This window comes from Danio rerio, chromosome 2 (genome assembly GCF_049306965.1).
Source record: "Danio rerio strain Tuebingen ecotype United States chromosome 2, GRCz12tu, whole genome shotgun sequence".
In the NCBI taxonomy this organism is placed as follows: Eukaryota; Metazoa; Chordata; class Actinopteri; order Cypriniformes; family Danionidae; genus Danio; species Danio rerio.
The window spans coordinates 43,580,374-43,594,692 of record NC_133177.1 but is presented as its reverse complement, the minus strand read 5'-3'; the positions used below and the strand labels follow the sequence as shown (position 1 = coordinate 43,594,692).

At 33.7% G+C, this 14,319-nt stretch overlaps 1 protein-coding gene across 8 annotated transcripts in view; it reads right to left on the bottom strand.

Annotated features, from left to right (window-relative positions):
• epha4b (eph receptor A4b) overlaps positions 1-14,319 on the bottom strand; it is a 248,000-nt gene that overhangs the window by 4,270 nt on the left and 229,411 nt on the right. For 5 of the 8 annotated variants that reach the window (XM_073920825.1, XM_073920799.1, XM_073920805.1 and 2 more), the window contains 4 exon segments: positions 10,990-11,199; positions 6,805-6,954; positions 4,398-4,591; positions 909-1,046 (listed from right to left, as the gene is read on the bottom strand). In XM_073920825.1, the coding sequence (XP_073776926.1) occupies positions 909-1,046; positions 4,398-4,591; positions 6,805-6,954; positions 10,990-11,199 (692 nt within the window). 8 annotated transcript variants of the gene reach the window in all.

The following is a 14,319-nucleotide window of genomic DNA, read 5'->3' as shown; positions in this document are numbered from 1 at the left end:
AAAGTAAAATAATAAAATGTGGCTAATAAAACAATGCAAAACAATAAAATAAGAATTAAAACAAAATCTATTTTTACCGACAAAATGGTCAAATGTGGTGGTTTGTAAAAGGGTGGTATTAAGCATTAGGATTTCAAAGTAGTACGATCTAAAATTTGAGTGAGTTCTGTAAAAACGGTTAAAGGCAGAATTATTAGCTCTCCTTAATTATTAGCCTCCAAGTCATTGTATAACAGTGGTTTGTTCTACAGACAATCAAAAGAAAATATGGTCCCACTTTATATTAAGTGGCCTTAACTAATATGTACTTACATGGGAATTAATAGTTTGTTAAAATGTACTTATTGTGTAAATACATGTATTTAATGTGTACTTAAATACATGTATGTAATTACATCTGTAGTTAACTTTTGTAGTTACATTTGTAAATACACTGTTGACCATCCCTTAAACCTACCCATACCATCAAACCTGTAAATAACCCAACTTCTATCCCAACTCAAAAGCACCACAAGTGTTCTCAAATACATCATAAACACAGTAAGTACACTGTATTTATTTTTTCGATGCAAGTACATAGTAGTTAAAGACACTTAATATAAAGTGGGACCGAAATTATTTAAAAATAATAATAATAATAATACCTCATTTTTATTGTAGCTAAAACGAAAATAAGACTTTTTCCCAGAAGAACAAATATTGTAGGAAATACTGTGAAAGATTTCTTGCTCTGTTAATCATCATTTGGGAAATATTTAAAAAATTTTAAAAAGAAAAAAAATTATAGGGGGGCAAATAATTGTGACTTCAACTGTATGTGAATTAAATAAAACTTAAAATATGAATCACACAAGACACATATTCACTCAGGATAAAGTAAGTGTGCTTGTGTTAGCATCCAAACTTACCACATGCTGATGTACAGAATGGAATCTAGGGAAACATAACCCGCATTGGCAAAGTTGTCCTTGTACTGGCCCATATTGATGGCATCCAGCCATTCATCCACCGTACTCACACTGAACTCTGGGGTGGTGGGGTCTTCCCTGTGAAGGAAATTGAATTTGTGTCAACTCAAGCTCAGTCCATAGCTAAGCTGGAAAACTCCTCTTGCATTATAAATCATTTTGGAGTTGTTCAGATTTCAGATTTAAGCCTGCAGTTAACTGAAATGTAATATAATCACCAATTTATATTAGTTTAATGATTCAGTTTTCTAAAGAAAAAAAAAAGTATCTAACTGTTTCTAAATGCCATGATGCTTTGCGTGAAATATAGGAGCTAACATCAATTAAACACTCAGTCTGCATTGCAAAAATGTACAATTAGGTGGATTTATTCTCCCAGTTAATCCATCGAATATTAAAAGGCAACTTTTTATCATTAACAAATTACTGTCAGTGGACCGTGGATAACCCTAAAAATGAGAAACAAGTCTTTCTGCCGCAATATTATGGATTTATTTGTTGAATATTACTGTAGGGAATACAAAGAGAACATAATATGGAGGAACAAAACACAGAGAGCTGAAAAGAGTTTTGACCATGGATATGTGTGGTATTAATGTTTTATTAAAATGCCAAGCATAACACTGTTTTCTTGGTGGATAAAACAAAGCACAAAACTAAATTGGTCCAACTTTATATTAAGTGGCCTTAACTAATATGTACTTACATAGGAATTAATAGTTTGTTACAATGTGCTTATTGTGTAAAAACATGTATTTACTGTGTACTTACAGTATGCTTGATTAAATACATTATGTAATTACATTTGTAATTAAATTTTGTAATTACTTTTGTAAATACACTGTTGACCATCCCTTACACCTTAACCCACCCTTTAACCTACCCATGCCACCAAACCTGTCCATAACCCAACCTCTATCCCAACTCAAAAGCACCACAAGTGTTCTCAAATACATTATAAACACAGTAAGTACATTGTATTTATTTTTCTGATGTAAGTACATAGTAGTTAAGGACACTTAATATAAAGTGAGACCACCAAATGTACGATTTATCCAGAAAGTATTCATAGCACTTCACTTTTTCCAATTTTTTGTTATTCCAAAAATCAGTTGCTTGTGCGAGTTGATACCTTGTTAAGTGATTTCATCAGAAGAGGATAAAAGTTTAAGAGTTAAAACCAACCGCCTTGCCTTTTCGTTGTTCATGACAGACGAGTGACAGCAGCGTTTGAGTGAAAACCGGGGGTCAATTCAATCTCAGACCCAGGACGTGTTTAACGGCCTCGCTCTTCTTTGTCGAGGGATAAAATGACTGGCAGGCTGGGTTGTAATCAGACTGTGATGGGCTTGAGGAAGCGTATATCTCTTGAAGGTCTCGGACTCTCCAGCTTTACGGCTGTAATGTGAACTCTGGCTCTCTGTCTCGCGTCAGCTTTTACAATGGGGGGTTCAGGCTATCTAGACAATGACATCTTTTTACAAAGCCGCAAGATGGATGTCTGCTGGAAGAGGATCAGTGGCACTAGGTTTGGTTATATTAGACAATGTGGAGTTTATCGGCGTGTTGTTTCGCATTAAATGAAAGATTTGAGAGTTCATGGGGCAGACAAAGAAAAGCTGGATTGGATTTTCCCTGGATTTATTTGAGCTGTTAGGGATTTGTTTTTGTGGCTTGTAAATGTTTTATCTGTATGTCCCTTTGAATGAGACAGTCTTTTTGGGTTTAAACTGGTGCAGCTCTTTGTGTTTTAATGATTTCATCACTGTAGCTGGTATACATTCAGATACTAGGGTCTTTTGTAACACTGAGTTAACATAAATTCAACAAACATAATTTACAGATCATTCTATGTTCACGGGAAAGACCTTAGCCAGTTTTATTATTTCCATTTTTAACACTAAACATCTGACCTTGAGTATTTAAGTGTCTCTTCATCACGCAGATTGGCATAAATTTTCCGACATAATTCAGAAATCAAAATTAATTTAAATAATTACATTAGTTGTTATTCCAATTATACATTTGAGTCTAAATCTTAAGCATATGCAATGACAAGGTTTAGGCCTAGACCCAGACTAAAATCTAAATCTGTGTGGTTTCAACTTAGAAACCTATGCTGACTGATGTTAAAATATACACTACCTGACAAAAGTCTCAGTCGCCTATCTAAGTTTTAGGAACAACAAATAATATCTTGACTTCATATGAAAGGCAAAGGTCTCTAGATTATGCTTCTTTTACCAAAATAAAATATGATTGTGCCTTGATTTTTAATTATTTCATTAGGACAGTATGGTTTTAGATGTGAGGTGGGGGATCAGTAAAAATGAGGTGCCGGATCCGGCTTGTTCAGACACAAATAAAGCCCTGATCTTACCCCAGAAATGCTCAATAATGTTCATGCCTGGTGACTTGGCTGGCCAATCCTGGAGCATCTTGACCTTCTTTGCTTTCAGGAACTTTGATGTGGAGGCTGAAGTATGAGAAAGAGCGCTATCCTGCTAAAGAATTTGCCCTCTCCTGTGGTTTGTAATGTAATGAGCAGCACAAATGTCTTGCTACATCAGGCTGTTGATGTTGCCATTCACTCTGCAGATCCCTTGCACTGAATGTAACCCCAAACCATGATTTTTCCTTCACCAAATTTGACTGATATCTATGAGAATTTTGGGTCTATGCGGGTTCCAATAGTTCTTCTGCAGTATTTGTGATGGTTGAGATGCAGTTCAACAGATGATTCATCAAAAAAAAAAAAAAAAATCAACCTTCTGCCACTTTTCCAAATGATCAACTAGAAGTTAGGTTGTTATTTGTTGCTCTTACAATTGGGATTGATGACAATATTTTTGTCAGGTAGTGTAAATTCACATAATTGTTTGATCCCAAGATGGACCTCAGTAATGTTTTTTTTCCTAAGGCACATTTACAAAAATTATTACTTAAAAATCATTGAATTAAGGCCTAATCCTGGTTTAATCTAGTCCCTGTCTGAAAAACTATGCTACAGAGAGACTTTCAATAAGGGAAAACAATAAAGAAAAATCAAACAATGGTCAGTATTTTTTTTTTTTTACTATCAAAGTTAAAATTACTCTGACATGTCACTTTATTTTGTGGAAACTGTTATGCATTTTGGATATGAAGCCTTTATTTGAAACAGAAATCATAGTTTTTCCTATATATTCTGTCTCAGTTATTAAACGGATGTCAACAGAAACATTAATTGGGTACAGATTAACTGTTCACCACAAGAAAAACATTGCTAGGTGACAAAGAACATGTATTGTCAATTTTGACTTCAACCAGACTCCAACTGACTTAACCTAGGGCCAAAAAAACAGCATAAACACAGTTATAAGCATATTGTCCAATGCCTTTAGCTGTGCTTAAACATCAGCTGGATTTAAATGAAATTAAGTTTCTCACCAAACTGAGCTGTTAGCGAGCTCCTTCAGACTGTTGGGGTTGCGGATAAGTTTGTCAAGAGTGTTGACGATCTGCCCGAATTTGGGCCGTTCACTTCTGCTCTTCTCCCAGCAGTCCAGCATGAGCTGATGAAGGACCACGGGGCAGTCCATTGGGGCGGGAAGCCTGTAACCCTCATCTATAGCTTTAATCACCTACAACAAAGACACAGGAGTCAAAACATGCAAAGAACAAAAGCTTCATCCATGTTGGTACGTGTTTCTTACTTTCTACAGTTTGGGTTTCTATTGATTTCCATTTACTGCCAACTAATCAAGGGGATTTAAAACAATTACCAACATTTTTCAAAATATCTTTTGTGTTCTGCATAATAAAGAAAGTCATAGAGGTTTGGGATAATGTGGGTGACTAAATGACAGCAAAATTTAATTAGTTGACTTTCCATTTAATATTTAACTTTACATAAATATTTATTTTCATATACAGTTTCATATACATATAAAGTCAGAATTATTAGCCCCCCTGGTTTTTTCCCCAATTTCTGTTTAACAGAGAGAGGATTTTTTTCAACACATTTCTAAACATAATAGTTTTAATAACTCATTTTTAATAACTGATTTATTTTAGTACAGTACATAATATTTGACTAGATAATTTTCAACACACTTCTATACAGCTTAAAGTGACATGTAAATGGTTAACTGGTTTAATTAGGTTAACAAGGCAGGTTAGGGTAAATTATTGTATAACAATAGTTTGTTCTGTAGACTATCGAAAAAAATTGATTAAAGGGGCTAATAATGTTGACGTTAAAATGTTGTTTTTTTTTTAGAAATTAAAAACTGCTTTGCTTCTAGCCAATATAAAACAAATAAGACTTTCACCAGAAGAAAAAAAAAAATATTATCAGACATACTGTGAAAATTTCTTTGCTATGTTAAACATAATTTGGGAAATATTGTAAAAAGAAAAAGGGTGGTTAATAATTTTGACTTTAACTGTATATTTGATGCATGTTTTAGAGTTAAAGGCAATGCTGAGATATATCTTGGAGTTCTGACTCGCAATGACATTTTAATTATGAATTCAATTAGTTGCACTAAAATATGACTTAAATGAAAAATTTTAATGACAAATTATGTTTGCTTCACTAAAAAAAAAGAAACATTTTCATGAAACAGTTTTGACAATCATGTTTATGACAGATTTATGACAAGTAATGTTGTCTTGGTAATATCAAGTTGTCATAAAGACACTGACAGGTTATGATGCATTTATGTCCGGTTGCAATAACAAAAATATCTCAAACTATGTACTTTCAGAACTTAAAATGACATCTGTAACATTTAAAACTGCTTTTACTCTAGCCGAAATAAAACAAATAAGACTTTCTCCTGAAGAAAAAAAAAAAATAAATCATCAGTCTGTGAAAATTGCCTTGCTCTGTTAAACATAATTTGGGAAATATTTAAAAAAGAAAAAAAAATCAAAGGGGGGCTAATAAGTCTGACTTCAGCTGTATGTCATGTCATGATTATTAATACTTCATGACAGTCTTATAAACACCCACTTCAAATAAATTTTACAGTTTATTTTTCTTTTGATATCAGAGAATATCTTAACAAGGTCTCTATTTTTTTTTTCAATTGCTGTACATGTAAATGCTACTAAACGAAGCACATTTTATGTAGGTTAAATTATCTTTCGTTTTCAAGTAAACAGTTCATTATAATAACGTTACTTTACATAACGTCACATAACTTTTAACAATGACACTGTTTAATAGCTAATACCAACACATGTAGCCCTAATTAGCAGTTATAATCACGTAAGAAACATTACCTGAATAAACCTTTGTCGGCTGACTGACATAAAACACTACGACAAGCAGCAGACTGCAGCAACATCTCCTAAAGGACTAGAAGTCACTGCTCTGATTAAAACAGCTCCTGCCACTTCCTTTCTCAAATCAAACCAACTATTTTCTTTTAGACAAAAAACATTCTTCTTTGTTTCGAAAATGAACACAGTAGCTCTGAATCATTATAGCGGTGCTCTGAAGGTCCTCAAGATTTCTCTGACATTTCCTCTGATGGTAATAAGGGGGAAAGTCAGAAACCGTTAGCATAATACAGCAGCGAGGGATGGAGTGTGTTTAACTGGCTTGTTTTAAAGACAGGAGCAGCTGGACAGCTCTCGTTTATGAGGCTCCTAAAAACCATTGTCATTCAAGCAGGTTTTCAGTATGGATTTTACTCGTTTGCAAGGACACACAGTTCAGAGACTCTGCTCCCCTCAAGAGGTTTTCAGTGCAAATGATATTACCCAAGATATTAGTGGAGCAGATTTCAATTGAAACAATCCACGCGAGGACGTGTGTGTTTGCGGTTTTGTCAAGGACACTTACGTCTTGATTAGACATCTCCCAATATGGCCGTTCTCCGTATGAAATCACCTCCCACATGACGATGCCGTAACTCCACACGTCACTCGCTGAGGTGAACTTTCTGTACGCGATGGCCTCTGGGGCTGTCCATCGAATGGGGATTTTTCCACCCTGAATAAGAAAAGATAAAAGAAAGTATTGCTTTAACTGTTAGGAACTGTTATGTCATATGAGTTGATTTTATTCAGATTAACAGGTTTTGTTACAGAATGTACACTCAATTTTATAGATTTTTTGTTGTCGCTTGTTTAAGCTACTTATTTAAAATGAGATGAAACAACGACAACTTAATTGTTTAATGTTCAATTCACTTAAATTTGTAAAAACTAATAAGTTAACTAAATTCCTTCATGTTGTCCCAACACAAATGGATTGTGCAGAACCCGTTTTTTTTACAGTGTGTGATGACCACATAACATGTATAAATTTAGTCTTTCATTAAATGTAATGACAGAGTTTTCATTTAATTGTTTCCCTTTATTCTTAATTTTTTTTCTCTCAAATGTTTTCAATCTTAAAATATAAAACCAATAATAAAAAATATGAATCTCAAGTATTTACTGTCGATAACATTGTCAATGAGGTGAAATGTGAAGCATGGACATATATTGCATATTCCAAAATTATTTGTATTGGTTTTTCTCTTTTAAAAGAAATTATTCAGCAAAGACAGATGGATTACTCAAAAGCAACATTTACATACACTAAAATAAATTATTAATTGGATTTACTCATTGTTTAAGGTACAGTGCTCAGCATATATACAAGTACACCCCTCACAAATCTCTCTTTTAAATTCATATTTGTTGAAAAAAATGTTCTATAGGCTGTAATATATATATATATATATATATATATATATATATATATATATATATATATATATATATATATATAATTTTTTTATTTATTTTTTTGGCAATATTTTGATTGAATTTAATTGTATTATCTTTCAATTTCTTTATATGTTTGGTGACTAAAAATATTTTAATAAATATATCTGCTTAATAAATCTGTTGTGTTTAAATGGATAAACATATTCATTTTCAAAATGGGGTGTACTCAATTATGCTTAGCACTATAAGTGATTGCAAACACTTTATATGGGCTGAGTTCAAGCAAACAAATTTAGTTGAACATTGCTTAAAAATACTAATTTGTATTAGTAGTTTTAATTTAGCCCATTTGATTTTTTTTCAACAACTGTGCAAAAAAATTACTGTAAAAATAAATAAATAAATAAATAAATAAATAAATAAATGTAAATAAAAAAATATTTTTTTCAACAACTGTGCAAAAAAAAAAAAACTGTAAAAATAAATAAATAAAAATAAATAAAAAATAAAATGTGACAACATGGGGAGAACATGCAAACTCCACACCAAAATGACATCTGACACAGCTAATTTGGGACTCAAACCATGTTATACACTATTCTATTATTCCCCCGGTTTGTTCAATCAACCCCCCTCAAAAAAATAAATAAATAAATAAATAATATAAAATAAAATAAAATAAATAAAAATAATAAAAAACAAAACAAAAACAAAGTGAACTCAATCATGAGATCCAGAATTTAATGGAAATGATTCTGTGATGCAATTTCCATAATAAAAAAGGCAATAACCATAAATTTAATAAGAATGTTTTAATTTTAGTAGATTTTATATTCTGAAAGTTAAACAAACACCCATAAACAGTCAGCAGCATGGAGTCAATATTTGTGTTTCTCTTTTCCAGCACTCCGACAGAGTCTGCATTTCCCTAAATGTCTTTTTAAATAGCTGCAGCATTTTGTAGTTAATCTCTACAGTCAAAGTCAAACAAAAGACAAACTGGCTGTACTCTATATAGACATACGTGACTGGAGTGCCAAAGAACGGCAGCGGGGGCCCATGGGGTAAAATCATTTAAAGAGAATTTCAAAAAGCGATCTTTACCATTTTTTTTTTTAATTATATAAAGTCACGGCACATAAACGGCTGCCTCGCGTGGCCTGGAGGGTTTTGTCTCTTCATGATTCCAGCACTTGAAGCAACGGGACACGGGGCACTAAATGTCAGGGCCACTTATATTTTTAAGAGCTCATCCCTTTACCAAACACACATTTTGCCTGAGACTCAAACACACACGGGCATCAAAAAGCAATCTGCAGGGGTCCATTCAGGGTTGTACAAGCTCTTCCCTCCCCTGTTTGCATGTGACAACAAATTCTCCTGCTGAGTCTATGCTTTGTCCACCTGAATGAACACACACACATGCACGCGCACGCACATGTTCACACTGCCTCAAGCCCTCTCTTGCCCTTGGCCTTCATACGGATCCACAGGGTGCTCACCAATTACAGAACTGAGAAGGAGAGAGAACTAGACGAGTGATAGTAGGGGGTTTGGAGGCGTCTGTCCTGTCAAAAACGGATGTAATTAATACATGCTGGGTGGACAGAGAAACTGACCCCTGAGAAAGACAACTCAAACATCGCTTCTCTGTGTCTCGCCTTTGTTCTTTCACACAGACACTTTCAAAAGTCACAGGAGGCGTTTTAATTATGGTTTCTTAAAGGTGCACCATGCACTCAGTAGATTATTTAGAAACTGTAGGCCATCACAGATTACAAATGGCATTTTAGGTAATATAATTTGACTACTTTTTTGATTGCTTTTGACATAACTTGTTCATCACATGCAGCCGGGAATTTGCTGTCAAACCACACCAAAAATGCATAAAAAAAACGATTACAGTACTAATCAGTTTTTGACATGCTTATTGACGATAATGTTTGAAGTCAGTTTGATGATGTGTTGACATGAAGGTAGTTTACATGTAATGTAGGGATACAAAATCAATGTAGATTTGTAATGTCATTGAAGCTTTCAGATGAATAAAACGTTACATAATACTTTTTGTGTCGTTATTTTGGTGGTCAAAAGGATATCAATGTGTGGATATCAAATGGACGAAAAGGTATTGACACATATAAATTTGCATTTTTTACATATTTGTGATATTGTTTTGACGTCAAGGGGCCCGCTGGGTTGTTTTGTTTATTTTGTACCATATTGATCTGAAGTACAAGAGAAAGAAAATATGTTTTATGGAATACACAAAGTGTAATAAACATTTCATGTAGTCAGTTTTTTTTTCCGTTGTGACTTGTAATAATTCAAAATTTAAAATATTTTTAGTCAAGGTTTTAAGAATCCATAAATGTTGAAGAGAACATTCCACAACTGAAAATCATGATGTGTAATCATGTATTAGTTAAAAAAGTAATGTATAACCTGATTGTAATCGGAATTATCTGATCAGATTAGTCCCCTTTAAATTAGTCGTTGATAATGAGGATTCCTATTTTCTTATTTTAGAATTCCTTTTACACTATGAACAGTGCTCAGCAAAATTGAGTACACCCTATTTTAAAAACAAATATTTTTATCTATTTCTCAGAGTATATGGGTAATATATATATATAGGTGGATTTAACAAAACTGATTTATTAAACAGATATATTTATTAAAATAATATTTTAGTCACAGAACATATTTAGAAATGGAAATATAATCCATTTAAATTCATGCAAAATATTGCAAAAACAAATTACAAACTACAACATTTCAACAGAATTGTATATATATTTTCTTTCTCTTGACTTTAGCTATTTTTTAACATTTTATTTAATAATTTTCCCTAACACTTAAATCTGGTCTACTAATTCTTGAACCATTACTGTGAGTTATTTTGTTAGATAAGCACCAGAATTGGCTTTAGTACTGACTAATCTACTGTATACGCACACATTTAATATTGTAAAGCATACTATAGAAAATATTAATTTAAACAAGGGATTTGTAGGGGTGTACTCATAAATGCTGAGCACTGTTAATATACTTTCCACCCTATATACATGACCTTAACTTTCTGATTTGACGGTGATGTACTAACATGCACCTTTTGCAAAGATGCTTTTGGAACAATAATTAAAGTGAAAAGCAAAATACAATACCAATAAGCTTAAATTTAATTGAATTTCTGACTTAATGTCTCCATTCTCTCCTTCAGGGAACGATGGTTACATATGCAACCTTCGATCCAAGCTGTACAAATAGATGCTAAATCTATAACATTAATAAAGAAAAGATGCTTTACCCGTGTTGTATACGCAGCTTCAGGGTCATCCTCCAGCACTCTGGACAGGCCAAAGTCAGACACTTTGCACACCAGGTTGCTGTTGACCAAGATGTTGCGAGCTGCCAGATCACGGTGGACGTAGCTCATATCAGACAGATATTTCATTCCTGAAGCGATGCCACGCATCATGCCCACCAGCTGAATGACTGTGAACTGCCCATCATGCTTCTGCAAGAGAAAAGACAAGACAAATGTAAGAGCAATACTAATTATATTATATTATATTATATTATATTATATTATATTATATTATATTATATTATATTATATTATAATTTATTTTATTATATGACAGTAGTTCTTTCTGGTTCTTGAATTTGATTGGCTGATAGCCGTGCTATAACAGCACTCATACAGCCTCTTCACTATTGTGTATTACTCCGCCCACATAGAGTGACATCAGATCAATAAACTCACTACAGTTTGACAAATATTGCAGCTATTGGACAACATAATGTACTTTTGAGACATTTGTGAGAATAATGTTGTTTAGATTGCATTTATGCAGTTTATTTATAAAATAGTGCATATTTAAAATATGTTTAATTTCAGACATTCAGCGCATCAGCAGCCATGAGCCTGCCATTAAGCAGAACAAAGATGGTTGACGTTCCACCACAAGATGGCAACAGATAATAAGCCCTTAGGAGAGAAGAAGAGCATACATTTCAAACTATAACTGAGCAAATCATTAGAAATCAGGTAAGTGACTTCTAAGTCAATCTCTCTCTCTCTTGTATGTTATAGTGCTGTATTTATACCACAGCAATCCGGTAGTGTTTGCTTTGCTTTGGCTTTTTTTGGTTATTTATTGTGATCTCCAGATTGCAGGCGAGAAATACTTGAACATTTCTGTAGACTGATGGAATTTCATGCCATCTGTCCTTATAATCTTAAAATGTGAGCAAAATCACCTGTTTTGTAATCACTTTAGACATTACACTAGAGAATCAATCAAATACTAGCTCTATTGTGATGTTGGTGAAGTAGAAACAGTTTCTGCTGTTCTGACAGTCAGCTGCATAGGTGAATAAATGGCAGAAGAAAGTAGTTTCTAATACTAAAGGGATTTTAGATATTATGTGTTTGATTTTTTCTTTATATACACAATTATGCCGTCAAAATGTTGAGTAAACACAATATCACACGAGTAGCAGTGCGATATGGCTGTATATCATCACTGGTGGGACACTAAGGCACTCAGCCTGCGGGCGTGAGCCAACACACACCTCCCATCAGTACCGATATACAGCCATAATCCCACTGGTACTTGTGTGATATTGCTCATATATGAACACATTTTGAATGATGATGATGTTAATGCAGTAGCATTTTTTATTAGTAGTTTCACAATAATTGTAATAATAATTTTCAAAACATATTATTTTTTAGCATATTTTTAACACGTCATTTATTAATCTTAGTTAATGGTTATTTGAAAATTTACTTGTGTTTTTAGCATTAAAAAAAAAGATTAATTAATGTTAACAACATTTTAGTCATTGTGAGTTCTTGTCAGCTACAGTAAATCATCATTGTAAAGTGTCACCTTAATAATAATGTTGGGTATTTTCACAGCAATGTTTGGGAATTTATTTTTCTATCACAATTTTTATACTACATGATACAGGCTTAATGCATTTTTCAAAGACTCCAGTCTTTCACAATTCCAGTGTTTTTGCCCTGACTCATTATGCAAACGACTCTGACCTCTGGTTTTACAGCTCTTTCTGCTGCAATTGTTAAAATGTTGACAGGCCTCTATTAATGTAAAACCATCTGGATTTGGTGCTTCGGTTAGCAAAACAAAAGAGCCCGGACATCCATTTAGCCTCAAAAACAATCTCCACAATGAGCAATTAGCCCGATGCCTTAATCTCCATATCTGGGCAGTACACTAATCTTGTTAAAACCCCACTTTTGTCCCGACTGAGCAATATCAATCTGAAACATGCGCTCGTATAGTATTTCATGCATCATAATGTGGGTAAGTTAATTACGCTGTGTTTTGTGAAATGTGGCCGCTGATTGATCGTCTGGCCTGATCAACTGGCTGTTATCAATCTAGTGTCAGAAACCACACTACTTACAGGAAGAGCAGAGAGAGAGAGACAGATTTAGAGACACTGAGAAACCATTTGTTTTTCTACTAGCAAGTGATGCTTAACTGATCTGTCTTCTAATTAAACACATGTAGCTGGGTGGCCGAACTATGAGCTATTAGCCATAAAATGGACCCCGTAATTATATTAGCTTTTTATGTGGGCTAAGCGGGTATTTATGGGATTCATTTTGTACGTAGCAGAAAGATCGAAAGACTCAGACAGGCCCTTTTTTAGGGGTGGGGTGTTAAATTTCATTTTCATTTTCTCAAAGTGTAGGCAATTAAAAAGAGTCCTGACTTAAAGGAAAATGTATCTGTGGCGTGCGTAATAAAACTTCGTGGCCTGATCCGCTGGGTGACAGAGGCAGTAATAAATTAGAGAGGATTGCAGAGGAGACGTTATGGCAGCTTGGTGGAGCGCGCGTAGCCTTATTATAAATCTGCCCAGTTCATTTACCCACTTCCTGTCTTTATACAAGACACATTTACAAGAAGCTCACACAAATACATGCTCAAATATTTTTGCTGTTTACTAAAAACAAAGACGAAAGTTTTTGGTCTGTTTATTAATGCAATTTTAAGTAAAATGAGTAGTAAAATGATATAAACAACAACAACACTGAAATAAATAATCTTGAAACTAACTGTGCATTCTCATAACAAAATTGGTAAGAGCATTGGCAGAAGTCATTCATTTTCAATGGGAGCCTGTAGCAATAAGTGGCGAGGAGCAGTGCGATGCATCTGCACCAGTGTGGGGGTCAAGGAGAGTTAAAGTCAAGTCAACTTTATGGTAATAAGCTATGACGCGGTTTGGCGTCAAGCAATCAGAATGTAGAAGTCTACCGCTTGAGAGGATTCCAGCAAACACAGTCCTGTGAACTTTATTTACAATATTTACAATGTTTTCTTACAGGGACATACATTAAAAAAAGTTACTTGTGAGTTACTGATGTGCATTAACGTGCATGTATACCTATACATGTATCAATTATGGGATTGTCATGCTAACTATAACAGTCTAAAACAGTATTGCTGCTACAGAATACTTTAAACATATGGACAGGGGCAAAGCAAACATTTTAAAAGTGGGGGGACAGTTGTATGAGATCCAAAGGTTTACATTCATATACTTATTATAATCACCTGTTTCTAATTGGTCTACCTCTAAAAGTGAGGGACAC